Here is a 17,693-nt window from a genome sequence, read left to right as displayed (position 1 = left end):
ATTTTCTTTCAAAAAGAACTAGCTTCAGTACCTGAAGTTCAGACATTTGTGAAAGGAGTGCTGCATATTCAGCCCCCATTTGTGCCTCCTGTTGAGTTTCTTAAAATCACATTGGTTTGAGCCACTAAAAACCGTGGATCTGAAATATCTCACGTGGAAAGTGGTCATGTTATTGGCCTTGGCTTCAGCCAGGCGAGTGTCAGAGTTGGCGGCTTTATCATGTAAAAGCCCTTATCTGATTTTCCATATGGATAGGGCAGAATTGAGGACTCGTCCCCAGTTTCTCCCTAAGGTGGTGTCAGCGTTTCACCTGAACCAGCCTATTGTGGTGCCTGCGGCTACTAAGGATTTGGAGGACTCCAAGTTGCTAGACGTTGTCAGGGCCCTGAAAATATATGTTTCCAGGACGGCTGGAGTCAGAAAATCTGACTCGCTGTTTATCCTGTATGCACCCAACAAGCTGGGTGCTCCTGCTTCTAAGCAGACTATTGCTCGTTGGATTTGTAGTACAATTCAGCTTGCACATACTGTGGCAGGCCTGCCACAGCCAAAATCTGTCAATGCCCATTCCACAAGGAAGGTGGGCTCATCTTGGGCGGCTGCCCGAGGGGTCTCGGCTTTACAACTTTGCTGAGCAGCTACTTGGTCAGGGGCAAACACGTTTGCAAAATTCTACAAATTTGATACCCTGGCTGAGGAGGACCTGGAGTTCTCTCATTCGGTGCTACAGAGTCATCCGCACTCTCCCGCCCGTTTGGGAGCTTTGGTATAATCCCCATGGTCCTTACGGAGTTCCCAGCATCCACTAGGACGTTGGAGAAAATAAGAATTTACTCACTGGTAATTCTGTTTCTCGTAGTCCGTAGTGGATGCTGGGCGCCCATCCCAAGTGCGGTTTATCTGCATTACTTGTACATAGTTATTGTTAACTAAATCGGGTTATTGTTGAGCCATCTGTTGAGAGGCTCTATTGTTTCATATCACGAGTTGTACGGTGTGATTGGTGTGGCTGGTATGAGTCTTACCCGGGATTCAAAATCCTTCCTTATTGTGTACGCTCGTCCGGGCACAGTACCTAACTGAGGCTTGGAGGAGGGTCATAGTGGGAGGAGCCAGTGCACACCAGGTAGTCTAAGATCTTCGGAGCCCGCTATTCCCCATGGTCCTTACGGAGTTCCCAGCATCCACTACGGACTACGAGAAACAGAATTACCGGTGAGTAAATTCTTATTTTTTATTTCATTTTTGATTTTTCAGACAATACCTTCCCCACTTACTAAGAAGTGTGGGTCCGGAATTGTACTGCCTCCAGCCGCTGCTGACACGTGGGCGCTTGCAGGAGAAGCACGGCCGTGTCAGCCAGGCAGCATGCGGTCCTTTCCCCACTTACAGAGAAGTGAGGGTCCAGGATTGAGCAGCCATCTCCTCCAGCTGGGTGGAGGAGATTTCAGAGGAGTCGTGATTTTTTCTAACAAACGCTTTCAGCGCTGCTGCCACAAGACGAAGGAGAGACTGCAGGGGGAGATCGTGCGGTTAGCTTCCACAGCTTCCGCAAGGTTAGTGTACTCCCCCAGTACTGCACGCTCCCAGACACACAGCACCCAGACACACAGCAGGTGCTGGGAGCGTGGTCTTCCGCCGCTGGCCGCCCGCTTCATGCTCCCCGCTGGCCGCCGCTACAGACCCTGCGGACCGCCGCTACACGCCGCTCCATGTTCCCCGCTGGCCGCAGCACCCCGCTGGCCGCCGTTACATAGACGCCCGCCGCCCGACGCTCTGGCCGCACGTTGTTCTCAGCGGCAGCACACTGATCACAGTGCACTCCCGCTGCCCGCGATTCAGCCCAGCCGCGGACAGACAGGCTGCCGCCGCTGGGCTTCTACATCCGTCCCCCGCTGCTCCCCGGCTCCCCTCTGCTAGCTATGGCGGTGGGAGAGGGAACAGCACTACGGCTGCACAGGGGGAGATCGCGGGACACAAGGGGGTGATGATTATATCCGCAGCACGAGGCAGGCATATGTTATAAATAATATGCATCTTAGGTTAAAACTAATATATGCATGGTGATTCACTACGGATATTGTAGTATAGGAAGTATACTACATATGTATATATAGGCGGTCATATGTAATGTATGCCTGATCTGTGGTAACTAATATTACTGTAAATTGGAAATTGATTTCTATTGTTTATATGCTTAACATATGGTGAAAGCACATGGCACTACGCACATGGCTGGACACCATTTTAACTCAATTTCCTGTTTCTTTGTCCAGGAATTTTTTTATCTGCTGTCCTACAATACATCCCCACTAGAGGAGCAGGGGTGGTGTTAGGAATTTTCTGTCACAAGAAAGTGTGCAGCAATACTTTTCTAGTTTATGTACACGTTACTTATCTAAGGGAATCCATGTGCACAGTGGGAATACCAGTCCGCATCCGGATATATATCCTAATCCTATTTGAGCGGCTACATCTAACTGTTTATAACGTAGTCACATGCTCATCTGGAGGGTTATGTATTCTCTGTGAGAGCGCTGCGGAATAGGTGTGCGCTATATAAAATAACTGATAATATATAATAAGTAAACAGTACCCATCAGAGGGCGCATGCTAACATCGGCTGTGCTTCAATAAGATTCAATGCCAGACGCAAGGTTCTGAGTTTTAATGCCACTAAGGAACCTAGTTCAGAGGCAAGCGTTCCTATAGGATAGAACGCAGCGAGCGCCTGTGCGGGTGTGTGTGTGTTCATAGTTCTAATTCTATTATTAAGCCATTCAATATACCAGAGTCTATGACAGCATTTCTTGGTGTCAAAACTGTCCAGGTCCCTCCTGCACCTACACTTAATAACTAGTCAGTGTGGACATTCCACCTAGGCTAAAGACAATGTTTATGCTGTAGTTGGGGTTTCGGTTACCGACATTATAGTCGCAGACGTAGTTAATAGCCAGTTCTGGCCTCAAAACAGTTTCGACGACTTGTTACTCACATTGGTATATCGCCTGAGAATTTACGCATGTCTGCTATAGCTGTCAGCCATGTTAGTTCTCGTAGTCCATCATCACTCTTTGTGGTTGACAGACGCTTTGCGTGGCCTTACACTAAAATGTGTTATTTACTCCTAAATTAGAACGTTTCAGTTCTCACGCTCCGGTGTGAGAGTCTATTTACAGCCATTGCCACACCAGTTCTTACAAATAAAACTACACCAGGGTTCAAATCTTTTAAACCTCAGTCTTTTCCAGTTGTTCTACAACACACGACACGTGGTCGAGAACTGATGTCTCATTCGACATTATTACTGAAATCCACAGATCTGCGGTTACAGATCGGCGGTTACATAATTAGTGTTCAATCACACATAGAGTTTCATTGTCTACCACCTTTGCTGTGGTTTGTCAAGGCTAGATCCAAAACTAGCCGGCCTGTGTCAGAAGACAAAAAGGCAGTTCTGTAGACCGCAATTCAGTGTCTCCTAGATTCAAGCTTAGTACAATTTTGTTGTAGTACTGCACCCGGCCGACTGTTATATACCAAAAGTGGCTCAATCAGTGGAATTCATGCGGTCAGTGATTGCAGGTTTACAACCATTGAAATCAGATTCTCCCTAGAAGTCAAGAATGCGTTTTTGCGTGTTCAAAATTTTGCCACTACATCTGGCATACTTAGACGTTGGCAGTCCATCATTCAAACTCTCCTGTTTGGTTTCTCATCAGCGCCTCGGGTTGTCACAGGGGTGATGTCTGGGATAAGTTATTCTCAGATCCCGGCTGGTGATAATGGTTCTGTGCTTAGATAACCTTCTCATCACAGCTCTAGTTCAACAAATACTACTAACGTACAATGACCTAGTTCAACACGGTGGAATTGTCAGATTCAAGAAATCAGTTCTGAATTCGTCTTAATCACTTCAATTCCTAGGAATGATTCTCCATCCGGTAAATCAAAGCAATTACCTACCAAAACATAAATCAAGCCACGCACAGTCTCGGTACATTTGTGCATTCGCCTTTTAGGCACAAGAGTGACGGCTGTCGAAGCTATTCAGTTCGGAAGATTTCACTCTTGTACTTTTCAACTGGAGGTGCTCGCACAGTGGTCGGGCTCGCATCTGCAGATTCAACACAGGGTGAGGTTGTCGCCACGGGCCAGAGTATCTCTAATCTGGTGGCTCAAAGTACACAATCTAACCGCAGGAAAACAATTCAGCGCCTGTAATTGGATAGTTCTAATGACGGACTCTAGACTCAGAGGTTGGGGAGCTGTAGTTCAAAATTATCAGCTCCAGAGTCTCTGGGCGGATCACGAAAGATTGCTGTCTATAAATGTCCTGAAACTACGGGCAATTTACAATGCGCTCCGACAAGCAGTGCACATGCTTCGGTCTCAGTCTGTCCAGCTGCAGTCAGACAACGCGACGACGGTCGCATACAACAAACAAGGAGGAATGAGAAGCCGCATGGCAATGCGGTAAGTAGCTCGAATCCTCATTTGGGGCCGAACATCACCAAGTGATATTGTCGGCAGTGGTCATTCCGGCAGTGGTCAACTGGGAGGCGGATTATCTCAACCGTCGGAATTTTCATCCAGGAGAATGGCCATTAAATCCAAGGGTGTTTTCACATGTTGTTCCAGAGGTGGGGTTACCCTCAAGTGGACCTGATGGCATCTCGCCACAATCATCAAACGCCCAGTATGTGTCCAGAACGCAAGATCCAACGGCAGTGGCGGCGGAGGCTCACAAGCGCGTGGCTGTACAGCCTCGTGTATCTATTTCCACCGTTTCCGCTCTTCCCCTTTGTTGCTAAAACGGATCACAAGAAGTCGGCCACAGTCATACTAGTAGCGCCTCATTGGTCTCTGAGAGCTTGGTTCTCGGATCTCCGCGGACTTTGCGCAGGTCCAGCGTACCTCCTTCTCGCTACCGGTAGAGACAATGGTAAGAAAACAGACTTTCCTCCCGTAGCCTCAGCATTCCATGCGTCCAATTCAGGACCAAACAACTTAACCATACCAGGGCCAGCAGCTACTACGTGCAGGTATGTGAGCGGGGCGGCCAGCTTCCGCTGCCGTCCCGAGGTGTTTGTCCGCCCCCCGAGTTAGCGCGGCGGCGTTTAACGGGGCGGCTATTGAGACCGCACTCTTAAGAAAATTTATACAACCATGTTACGAGCTAGGTAGCCGGTTAGGGCAGCTCATTATTACAGAATATGGCGTGCCTATATAGGTTGGTGGGAAGCTCGGAAGTTTCCGACATCATCTTTCAAGTTATTCCGTCTTTTGTTGTTTCTACAGACGAGGTTAGATGGAGGACTGCGTTTATCTACACTAAAGGTGCAGGTATCTGCTTTGTCAATTTAATTTCAAAAACGTTTGGCTCTATTGCCGTCTGTACACCGTTTTCTGCAGGGTGTCCTCAGAGTACAGCCTCCATTCATTCCACCTACAGCGGCATGGGGCTTGAAGCTGGTTTTAGATTTCTTACGGTCTTCATATTTTGAACCCTTGCAACAAGTGAATATTAAGTTTTTCACTTGGAAAACTATTTTTCTTCTAGCCCTAGCTTCGGCAAGGCGTGTTTCAACTTTGGGTGCCTTGTCATGCAAGCCACCGTATTTAATGTTTCATGATGACAGAGCGGATCTTCGGACCAATCCCGCCTTCTTGCCAAAAATAGTGTCATCTTTTCACATCAATTAACCAATAGTAGTTCAATCAAACAATAATAGGTCCTGTGTTAACAGGAAATTCTGAAACTTTGGTTGTGGTACGCGCATTACGCGTTTATGTATCGAACGTCTACATTTCGTAAGACGAATACGTTGATGCGGCCAAGCTGGGTTGGCCAGCTTCTAAACAGATCTTATTCATATAGATTAAACTGACCATACGTCAAGCTTACCTTCAGGCTAGGTTACAGCTGTTTCCATTAGTAACAGCTCATTCCACACGTTCTGTGGGAACTTCATGGGCAGCTGGTCGTAGGCTTTCTACGACGCAGTTTTGCCATGCGGCTACATGGCCAGCAGTGCACACGTTGGTGCGCTTTTACAAGTTTGATACGTTGCGGCATCAGCTTCTAGCTTTGGCCGCCTAGTGTTACAGGTGCCAAACAGCTCTCCCGCCCACGGGGGAAGCTTTGGTACGTCCCAAGAGTACTCCAGTGACCCCTAGTGGATGAAAAAGAAAATAGGATTTTAGTACTTACCAGGTAAATCCTTTTCTTTGAATCCATAGGGGGCACTGGACGCCCACCCAGAGCAGTTTTACCTGGTTTTGTGGTAAGTTCAGGGGATCTTATGGTAACACATTCTCACCGACTGGTTTAAACTTTCAAGTTCTATCGGTTATAGTGTCAACTGTTTAGTTGTCAGTAACGTTATGTGTCAACTTTATTGTTGTCCGTTATTTTATAATGTAAGTAATTCTCCATTGTTCAATTCTCTGTCACTCCTATTCGGCTCAGTAAAAAACACTGAGGATCCAGGGAGTATGGAGGAGGGAAGTGGAGGGTTGCTCATTTAAATATTTAAATGTGACTTCCTTTGCTACGCACCGTCCATATCCCAAGAGTACTCCAGTGCCCCCTATGGATTCAAAGAAAAGGATTTACCTGGTAAGTACCAAAATCCTATTTTTACCTGCGCAAGAAATCTTTCATACAATTTTCCATTTTCTACAAAGAATTTAGGTGTAAATTGTGAATTAGACAGAGATTATATATTTATAATATGCAGCACTTACTGTATTTAAGAGCACGTTCACAACAATCGTTCTGTGCATAATTCACCGGTATCTTTTTGTGCTTCCACCTAGATCCTGAACTCCATCACAGATGAGGCCCTTGGTCACTCTGGTACCTTTCGCAGTCCCTTAGATCAAGTGAACTTCATAGTACAGAAGCACCAAGACGGTAATTGAAGAGCAGACTCAGTTTGTGGACTTCATCTAGTTTTTAATCGGAAACACCTAACCCTCAACTAGCAGAAATGTGGAGGGCGAGACAAAGGGGGGTTTGGGGGTGTCCTGTTGCCAGGCTCTTGGCTATATCCCGTATTATTCCACCAGTCTGTGGCATTTCCATAGTGAACGTGTTTTGCCTTTCTGTGAAAGTTGTTTACAGAGAATTGGTGCTTAATGAGCTGTGGATTAATTAGACAGCTGTTAAGTTCTTATCAATGAGATATACGTGCACTTCTAGTTTTAGCTAATTAATGTTATGCTTATACAGATATGTACTTCTTACATACAAACGGCACCTGGCATATTCCTGTCTAGTCACCTGCCAGCAGCAATATAAACACTACTCTACTGGGTAATTTCATTTCTCCGGCTGGGTCCACAGGATAACATTGGGATATGCTGGAGCGTCTGCGGATTGGCACCAAATCGATCACGAGCTTTGTGGCCTCCCAGGATGCACCGGGCTCGTCTATATATACCGCCCACCGACTCAGTCAAATCAGTTTTTTGTTTGGTGCGGCAGGAGTCGGACCATGGTCACAGGGCTGATGTGTTTGGCAGCCCTAAGCTTTAATTTTGATTTATTTTTATAGTCTTACCATTTTTTGAGTGATCTTTCCTAATAGCGTCTTATACGCATATTGGAAAGAGTCGCTCCAACAACTCTCCGCCGGGTCGCAACAACGCTTACCCCACAGTACAAGTGCTGTCTCGACGGGCGTCTGTGTCGGATGTTACTAGCAGGTCCAGCAGACGTTACCAGGCTGTGGCCGGAGCACGGGGAGAAGGTAAGGCATCGGTTCCGCTTAGAGGTGGAATATGGACACAGCCGCACTGATTTGGGAGGAGACTACCAAACCGTAGCTGGCGCGCCATCACCACGGGTGCTCTAGCGCTAGGCTTTAGGGATCATAAGCACCAGGATTAGTTTGAGCTCTGCGATCCCTAGGGTTGAGGTCAGCAATGGGGAGTCAGACGCTCTCCTGGTCGCCCCTCCCCCCAGTTCATGACCAGTTTCCGCGCGTCTCCCGCCATGAACTGATTGCCTCAGTTCCGTCTCAGACGCTACCACGAGGGGACTCGGTCGCAGCATAGGCCGCTACGTCTGTATACACTAAGGTTTACCGCTGAGACTGGGTCGCAGACAGGAGCGTCTGCATGCACTAACGTTCACTGAGCGTCTGTGTCCATTAAAAATACCGGAGCGGCAGTGTACACTAGTAGCGTCTGGATCCACTCAGCGGTTTGCTAACGTATTGATCGATCCTGGAAGTGGGGTGAGTCTCCCTGTATCGCACTCTACAGAGTAAGGGTTACACAGCACTAAATTTCTATCTACTGTGTTAGTATGAATAGTTAAGTTTAGTGCCTATTGCATATGAGTTTTGTACAATAATGTGGTTTTTCTCCGCAATTGCGTCTGAATACATTAAAATAACTGTATAATACAGAAAACAGTAAATGTACGCCTACATACTTGAAATATGTTTGTAGTTGATAATATGCTCATATGACTAATAATATCATGTGACTGACTGCTAGTGTGATTGCTGACTTTATATATGTTTGTCAGTGTTTTTTCTGAACCTCAATGCTGGTGCTTGGGTTGGGGTCGGATTGATATAAATTTTTATGCAATATAAAGTGTTTTCAGTAACGGATTGTGTAATATACTGTGGAAGAGTTAATTATTTATCATGTCTAAGAGTGGCAAAGGTGACAAGGTTTTACAACAGTAACACCAACACTCAAAACATGTTTATCCTGCAAGGTGGGGTTAATAACTCAATCTTTGGGAAATAATGGGTTGTGTGCATATTGTTTTTCATTTCAGCAGACTGTAAGGCAGATCCCTGTTCAACAACAAATAGATCCACCTTGGGCCATATTTGCACAGACTCTATCCAGTATAGCTGACAGGTTGTCCCCGACAGCTCCAACCGCAGGAATAGGGTACACGATTAACCCATACATGCAGCTCCCATCTTATGGTATAGTCCCTACAGCTTCTACAAGTCAACAAGCTGATAAACCAAGGGTAAATATATCATCTAATGCACAGGCTACACAAGATGATACAACAGATGATGACTCCATATACTCTACTTCTCCTTATGTAGAGCAAATAGAGTGTTTCAGCTCAGAAGATATAGCTGAGTTAATTGGAGCAATGAAGGCTTTTCTGTCTCAAGAAGATTCAGTTGAGCCAGTAGTAAAAACGAAAGCACCTGTGTTTAAACGTCCCAAAACAGTGAGAGTTGAGCTTCCAGGGTCAGAAGAACTGACGGAAATTATGGAGGAACCTTGGGCTACGCCCAATAGGAAATATAGAATCCCAACAAAATGGGATTCGTACTACCCTTTTCCAACTGGGGACTGTTTAAAAAGAGAAGTACCTCCTAAAGTAGATACTAGAGATGAGCGGGTTCGGTTTCTCTGAATCCGAACCCGCCAGAACTTCATGGTTTTTTTCACGGGTCCGAGCAGACTCGGATCTTCCCGCCTTGCTCGGTTAACCCGAGCGCGCCCGAACGTCATCATGACGCTGTCGGATTCTCGCGAGACTCGGATTCTATATAAGGAGCCGCGCGTCGCCGCCATTTTCACACGTGCATTGAGATTGATAGGGAGAGGACGTGGCTGGCGTCCTCTCCATTTAGATTATAAGAGACTGAGAGAGATTTACTGGAGCTGACTAGGAGGAGTACTGTTACTGTAGAAGTATAGAGACTGAGTGGAGAGAGTTTACTAGTGAGGACAGTGCAGTTTACTTTATAATCCGTTCTCTGCCTGAAAAAAGCGATACACAGCACACAGTGACTCAGTCACATACCATATCTGTGTGCACTGCTCAGGCTCAGGCCAGTGTGCTGCATCATCTATTATCTATATATAATATTATATATATCTGTCTGACTGCTCAGCTCACACAGCTTATAATTGTGGGGGAGACTGGGGAGCACTACTGCAGTGCCAGTTATAGGTTATAGCAGGAGCCAGGAGTACATAATATATTATATAGTGAGTGACCACCAGACACACAGTGCAGTTTATTTAATATATCCGTTCTCTGCCTGAAAAAAGCGATACACACAGTGACTCAGTCAGTCACATACCATATCTGTGTGCACTGCTCAGGCTCAGGCCAGTGTGCTGCATCATCTATTATCTATATATAATATTATATATATCTGTCTGACTGCTCAGCTCACACAGCTTATAATTGTGGGGGAGACTGGGGAGCACTACTGCAGTGCCAGTTATAGGTTATAGCAGAAGCCAGGAGTACATAATATATTATATAGTGAGTGACCACCAGACACACAGTGCAGTTTATTTAATATATCCGTTCTCTGCCTGAAAAAAGCGATACACACAGTGACTCAGTCAGTCACATACCATATCTGTGTGCACTGTGCAGTGCACTGCTCAGGCTCAGGCCAGTGTGCTGCATCATCTATATATATTATATATCTGTCTGACTGCTCAGCTCACACAGCTTATAATTGTGGGGGAGACTGGGGAGCACTACTGCAGTGCCAGTTATAGGTTATAGCAGGAGCCAGGAGTACATATTATATTAAAATTAAACAGTGCACACTTTTGCTGCAGGAGTGCCACTGCCAGTGTGACTGACCAGTGACCTGACCACACTGACCACCAGTATAGTTAGTAGTATACTTATATTGTGATTGCCTGAAAAAGTTAAACACTCGTCGTGTGACTTCACTTGTGTGTTTTTTTTTTTTTTTATTCTATAAAAATAAAACTCATTCTGCTGACAGACAGTGTCCAGCAGGTCCGTCATTATATAATATATAATATATACCTGTCCGGCTGCAGTAGTGATATAAATATATTTTTTATATCATTTATCATCCAGTCGCAGCAGACACAGTACGGTAGTTCACGGCTGTGGCTACCTCTGTGTCTCTGCACTCGGCAGGCAGTCCGTCCATAATTGTAATACCACCTAACCGTGGATTTTTTTCATTCTTCTTTATACATACATAGTTACATAGACATCTTCTCTTTATCAACCAGTCTATATTAGCTGCAGACACAGTACAGTACGGTAGTTCACGGCTGTGGCTACCTCTGTGTCTGCACTCGGCAGGCAGTCCGTCCATAATTGTATACCACCTAACCGTGGATTTTTTTCATTCTTCTTTATACATACATAGTTACATAGACATCTTCTCTTTATCAACCAGTCTATATTAGCTGCAGACACAGTACAGTACGGTAGTTCACGGCTGTGGCTACCTCTGTGTCTGCACTCGGCAGGCAGTCCGTCCATAATTGTATACCACCTAACCGTGGATTTTTTTCAGTCTTCTTTATACATACATAGTTACATAGACATCTTCTCTTTATCAACCAGTCTATATTAGCTGCAGACACAGTACAGTACGGTAGTTCACGGCTGTGGCTACCTCTGTGTCTGCACTCGGCAGGCAGTCCGTCCATAATTGTATACCACCTAACCGTGGATTTTTTTCATTCTTCTTTATACATACATAGTTACATAGACATCTTCTCTTTATCAACCAGTCTATATTAGCTGCAGACACAGTACAGTACGGTAGTTCACGGCTGTGGCTACCTCTGTGTCTGCAGTCGGCAGGCAGTCCATAATTGTATACTAGTATCCATCTCCATTGTTTACCTGAGGTGCCTTTTAGTTGTGCCTATTAAAATATGGAGAACAAAAATGTTGAGGTTCCAAAATTAGGGAAAGATCAAGATCCACTTCCACCTCGTGCTGAAGCTGCTGCCACTAGTCATGGCCGAGACGATGAAATGCCAGCAACGTCGTCTGCCAAGGCCGATGCCCAATGTCATAGTACAGAGCATGTCAAATCCAAAACACCAAATATCAGTAAAAAAAGGACTCCAAAACCTAAAATAAAATTGTCGGAGGAGAAGCGTAAACTTGCCAATATGCCATTTACCACACGGAGTGGCAAGGAACGGCTGAGGCCCTGGCCTATGTTCATGGCTAGTGGTTCAGCTTCACATGAGGATGGAAGCACTCAGCCTCTCGCTAGAAAAATTAAAAGACTCAAGCTGGCAAAAGCAGCACAGCAAAGAACTGTGCATTCTTCGAAATCACAAATCCACAAGGAGAGTCCAATTGTGTCGGTTGCGATGCCTGACCTTCCCAACACTGGACGTGAAGAGCATGCGCCTTCCACCATTTGCACGCCCCCTGCAAGTGCTGGAAGGAGCACCCGCAGTCCAGTTCCTGATAGTCAGATTGAAGATGTCAGTGTTGAAGTACACCAGGATGAGGAGGATATGGGTGTTGCTGGCGCTGGGGAGGAAATTGACCAGGAGGATTCTGATGGTGAGGTGGTTTGTTTAAGTCAGGCACCCGGGGAGACACCTGTTGTCCGTGGGAGGAATATGGCCGTTGACATGCCAGGTGAAAATACCAAAAAAATCAGCTCTTCGGTGTGGAGGTATTTCAACAGAAATGCGGACAACAGGTGTCAAGCCGTGTGTTCCCTTTGTCAAGCTGTAATAAGTAGGGGTAAGGACGTTAACCACCTCGGAACATCCTCCCTTATACGTCACCTGCAGCGCATTCATAATAAGTCAGTGACAAGTTCAAAAACTTTGGGTGACAGCGGAAGCAGTCCACTGACCAGTAAATCCCTTCCTCTTGTAACCAAGCTCACGCAAACCACCCCACCAACTCCCTCAGTGTCAATTTCCTCCTTCCCCAGGAATGCCAATAGTCCTGCAGGCCATGTCACTGGCAATTCTGACTATTCCTCTCCTGCCTGGGATTCCTCCGATGCATCCTTGCGTGTAACGCCTACTGCTGCTGGCGCTGCTGTTGTTGCTGCTGGGAGTCGATGGTCATCCCAGAGGGGAAGTCGTAAGACCACTTTTACTACTTCCACCAAGCAATTGACTGTCCAACAGTCCTTTGCGAGGAAGATGAAATATCACAGCAGTCATCCTACTGCAAAGCGGATAACTGAGGCCTTGGCATCCTGGGTGGTGAGAACCGTGGTTCCGGTATCCATCATTACTGCAGAGCCAACTAGAGACTTGTTGGAGGTACTGTGTCCCCGGTACCAAATACCATCTAGGTTCCATTTCTCTAGGCAGGCGATACCGAAAATTTACACAGACCTCAGAAAAAGAGTCACCAGTGTCCTAAAAAATGCAGCTGTACCCAATGTCCACTTAACCACGGACATGTGGACAAGTGGAGCAGGGCAGGGTCAGGACTATATGACTGTGACAGCCCACTGGGTAGATGTATGGACTCCCGCCGCAAGAACAGCAGCGGCGGCACCAGTAGCAGCATCTCGCAAACGCCAACTCTTTCCTAGGCAGGCTACGCTTTGTATCACCGGTTTCCAGAATACGCACACAGCTGAAAACCTCTTACGGCAACTGAGGAAGATCATCGCGGAATGGCTTACCCCAATTGGACTCTCCTGTGGATTTGTGGCATCGGACAACGCCAGCAATATTGTGTGTGCATTAAATATGGGCAAATTCCAGCACGTCCCATGTTTTGCACATACCTTGAATTTGGTGGTGCAGAATTATTTAAAAAACGACAGGGGCGTGCAAGAGATGCTGTCGGTGGCCAGAAGAATTGCGGGACACTTTCGGCGTACAGGCACCACGTACAGAAGACTGGAGCACCACCAAAAACTACTGAACCTGCCCTGCCATCATCTGAAGCAAGAAGTGGTAACGAGGTGGAATTCAACCCTCTATATGCTTCAGAGGTTGGAGGAGCAGCAAAAGGCCATTCAAGCCTATACAATTGAGCACGATATAGGAGGTGGAATGCACCTGTCTCAAGCGCAGTGGAGAATGATTTCAACGTTGTGCAAGGTTCTGATGCCCTTTGAACTTGCCACACGTGAAGTCAGTTCAGACACTGCCAGCCTGAGTCAGGTCATTCCCCTCATCAGGCTTTTGCAGAAGAAGCTGGAGACATTGAAGGAGGAGCTAAAACAGAGCGATTCCGCTAGGCATGTGGGACTTGTGGATGGAGCCCTTAATTCGCTTAACAAGGATTCACGGGTGGTCAATCTGTTGAAATCAGAGCACTACATTTTGGCCACCGTGCTCGATCCTAGATTTAAAGCCTACCTTGGATCTCTCTTTCCGGCAGACACAAGTCTGCTGGGGTTGAAAGACCTGCTGGTGAGAAAATTGTCAAGTCAAGCGGAACGCGACCTGTCAACAACATCTCCTCCTTCACATTCTCCCGCAACTGGGGGTGCGAGGAAAAGGCTCAGAATTCCGAGCCCACCCGCTGGCGGTGATGCAGGGCAGTCTGGAGCGACTGCTGATGCTGACATCTGGTCCGGACTGAAGGACCTGACAACGATTACGGACATGTCGTCTACTGTCACTGCATATGATTCTCTCACCATTGAAAGAATGGTGGAGGATTATATGAGTGACCGCATCCAAGTAGGCACGTCACACAGTCCGTACTTATACTGGCAGGAAAAAGAGGCAATTTGGAGGCCCTTGCACAAACTGACTTTATTCTACCTAAGTTGCCCTCCCACAAGTGTGTACTCCGAAAGAGTGTTTAGTGCCGCCGCTCACCTTGTCAGCAATCGGCGTACGAGGTTACATCCAGAAAATGTGGAGAAAATGATGTTCATTAAAATGAATTATAATCAATTCCTCCGCGGAGACATTGACCAGCAGCAATTGCCTCCACAAAGTACACAGGGAGCTGAGATGGTGGATTCCAGTGGGGACGAATTGATAATCTGTGAGGAGGGGGATGTACACGGTGATATATCGGAGGATGATGATGAGGTGGACATCTTGCCTCTGTAGAGCCAGTTTGTGCAAGGAGAGATTAATTGCTTCTTTTTTGGTGGGGGTCCAAACCAACCCGTCATATCAGTCACAGTCGTGTGGCAGACCCTGTCACTGAAATGATGGGTTGGTTAAAGTGTGCATGTCCTGTTTATACAACATAAGGGTGGGTGGGAGGGCCCAAGGACAATTCCATCTTGCACCTCTTTTTTCTTTTCTTTTTCTTTGCGTCATGTGCTGTTTGGGGAGGGTTTTTTGGAAGGGACATCCTGCGTGACACTGCAGTGCCACTCCTAGATGGGCCCAGTGTTTGGGTCGGCCACTAGGGTCGCTAATCTTACTCACACAGCTACCTCATTGCGCCTCTTTTTTTCTTTGCGTCATGTGCTGTTTGGGGAGGGTTTTTTGGAAGGGACATCCTGCGTGACACTGCAGTGCCACTCCTAGATGGGCCCGGTGTTTGGGTCGGCCACTAGGGTCGCTAATCTTACTCACACAGCTACCTCATTGCGCCTCTTTTTTTCTTTGCGTCATGTGCTGTTTGGGGAGGGTTTTTTGGAAGGGACATCCTGCGTGACACTGCAGTGCCACTCCTAGATGGGCCCGGTGTTTGGGTCGGCCACTAGGGTCGCTAATCTTACTCACACAGCTACCTCATTGCGCCTCTTTTTTTCTTTGCGTCATGTGCTGTTTGGGGAGGGTTTTTTGGAAGGGACATCCTGCGTGACACTGCAGTGCCACTCCTAGATGGGCCCGGTGTTTGGGTCGGCCACTAGGGTCGCTAATCTTACTCACACAGCTACCTCATTGCGCCTCTTTTTTTCTTTGCGTCATGTGCTGTTTGGGGAGGGTTTTTTGGAAGGGACATCCTGCGTGACACTGCAGTGCCACTCCTAGATGGGCCCGGTGTTTGGGTCGGCCACTAGGGTCGCTAATCTTACTCACACAGCTACCTCATTGCGCCTCTTTTTTTTCTTTGCGTCATGTGCTGTTTGGGGAGGGTTTTTTGGAAGGGACATCCTGCGTGACACTGCAGTGCCACTCCTAGATGGGCCCGGTGTTTGTGTCGGCCACTAGGGTCGCTTATCTTACTCACACAGCGACCTCGGTGCAAATTTTAGGACTAAAAATAATATTGTGAGGTGTGAGGTATTCAGAATAGACTGAAAATGAGTGTAAATTATGGTTTTTGAGGTTAATAATACTTTGGGATCAAAATGACCCCCAAATTCTATGATTTAAGCTGTTTTTTAGTGTTTTTTGAAAAAAATACCCGAATCCAAAACACACCCGAATCCGACAAAAAAAATTCGCTGAGGTTTTGCCAAAACGCGGTCGAACCCAAAACACGTCCGCGGAACCGAACCCAAAACCAAAACACAAAACCCGAAAAATTTCAGGCGCTCATCTCTAGTAGATACCCACGTCATTCCACTTGTGCGAAAATCTTTTTTACCCTTGCCATCAACATCATTAAATGATGTCACAGACAGAAGAGTGGATGGTTTTTTGGAAAACACATATTTTCTCTTGTCAGGGGCAGTCATAAGGCCTGCTATGGCCTCAGCCTGGATGGCAAAAGCGGTAGTTGAATGGGCTGAAGAATTAGAGAATGGGCTTTCTCTTTCATCCACTAGGGGACACTGGAGTTCCACTTAGACATTAGGGGTGTGAAGTCTGCAACCGGAGGTGTGGCACAATCTAAAAAATTAGCGTTGTCTGCACAGCCGGCTCCTCCCCCTTCACGCCCCTCATGCCTCCGTTTTGAAAATTGTGCTGGAGGTACAGCATGTGGGAGCACAGAGCTCCTGACTAAATTTTCTTTTGTTTTATTTTTAATGGTTTTCTTGATATGGGCTGTGTCACCCTAATGAAAAGGGAGACAAGAGCCTCAGAATTGTGAGAGACAACGATCCCTATCGAATGGACCTGCATCTCCACAGAAATACTAATATGAAAGGTGCTGTGTCTTCCTAGGAAAAGGGAGACAAAGCTTGACAATACTGAGAGACAAAGATCCCTTTTGAAGAGATCTGCATCTCTCACAGGAGATCCTCTTGAAAGTACAGTGAGTAACTGGTTGTTTGTAGCTGCAAAAGGAGACTGACAGGATAGTAACTGCTCCCTCCTCCCCCCCCCCCCCCCCCCCGCACACCCCGCGGCTTATTACGATAGACAGCGGGTCACCGTCACCCGGCTGCAGAGCGCCGGGCGCCTACCCGGTGAAGGTTACCGCGGTCCCTGCCGGCGCAGTCAGTGACTCGCTTTGTCTCCTCACAGAGTGCGCGCGCGCCGGCGGGGAGACAGAGTGACAGGACGGGAAGCGCTACTAAGGACGGGTAAAAGGTCCGGTGGCGCGACCCGTCAGAGTGTAAGCGCGGCTTGTGGGGAGCGGACAAGCGCTTCCTGGCCAGTGGACGCACCGCTGGGGGACCGGGTGAGAGCGGTCCCGCGGCGCGCGCGCTGGGGGGCAAGGTGAGTGGTGTTCAGCGCGGCTCCAGCCGCGTGTGCGGCTGCAGAGGTGTCAGTGGTGCATTGTTTTAATAAGATTTTACTTACCGATAAATCTATTTCTCGGAGTCCGTAGTGGATGCTGGGGTTCCTGAAAGGACCATGGGGAATAGCGGCTCCGCAGGAGACAGGGCACAAAAAGTAAAGCTTTTCCGATCAGGTGGTGTGCACTGGCTCCTCCCCCTATGACCCTCCTCCAGACTCCAGTTAGGTACTGTGCCCGGACGAGCGTACACAATAAGGGAGGATTTTGAATCCCGGGTAAGACTCATACCAGCCACACCAATCACACCGTACAACTTGTGATCTAAACCCAGTTAACAGTATGATAACAGCGGAGCCTCTGAAAGATGGCTTCCTTCAACAATAACCCGAATTAGTTAACAATAACTATG

The 17,693-nt window shown here is 47.2% G+C and overlaps 1 protein-coding gene across 1 annotated transcript in view; it reads left to right on the top strand.

The window, feature by feature from the left end:
- The window catches only part of ORC2 (origin recognition complex subunit 2), a 112,438-nt gene that overhangs the window by 39,364 nt on the left and 55,381 nt on the right, over positions 1 to 17,693 (top strand). The window contains exon 12 of the mRNA XM_063932855.1: positions 6,823 to 6,919. Within this exon, the coding sequence (XP_063788925.1) occupies positions 6,823 to 6,919 (97 nt within the window). The remainder of the gene's footprint in view (positions 1 to 6,822; positions 6,920 to 17,693) is intronic.

This window comes from Pseudophryne corroboree, chromosome 7 (genome assembly GCF_028390025.1).
Source record: "Pseudophryne corroboree isolate aPseCor3 chromosome 7, aPseCor3.hap2, whole genome shotgun sequence".
NCBI lineage: Eukaryota > Metazoa > Chordata > Amphibia > Anura > Myobatrachidae > Pseudophryne > Pseudophryne corroboree.
Note: the sequence above shows the minus strand (reverse complement) of the source record. Positions and strands in the feature narration are given on the sequence as shown.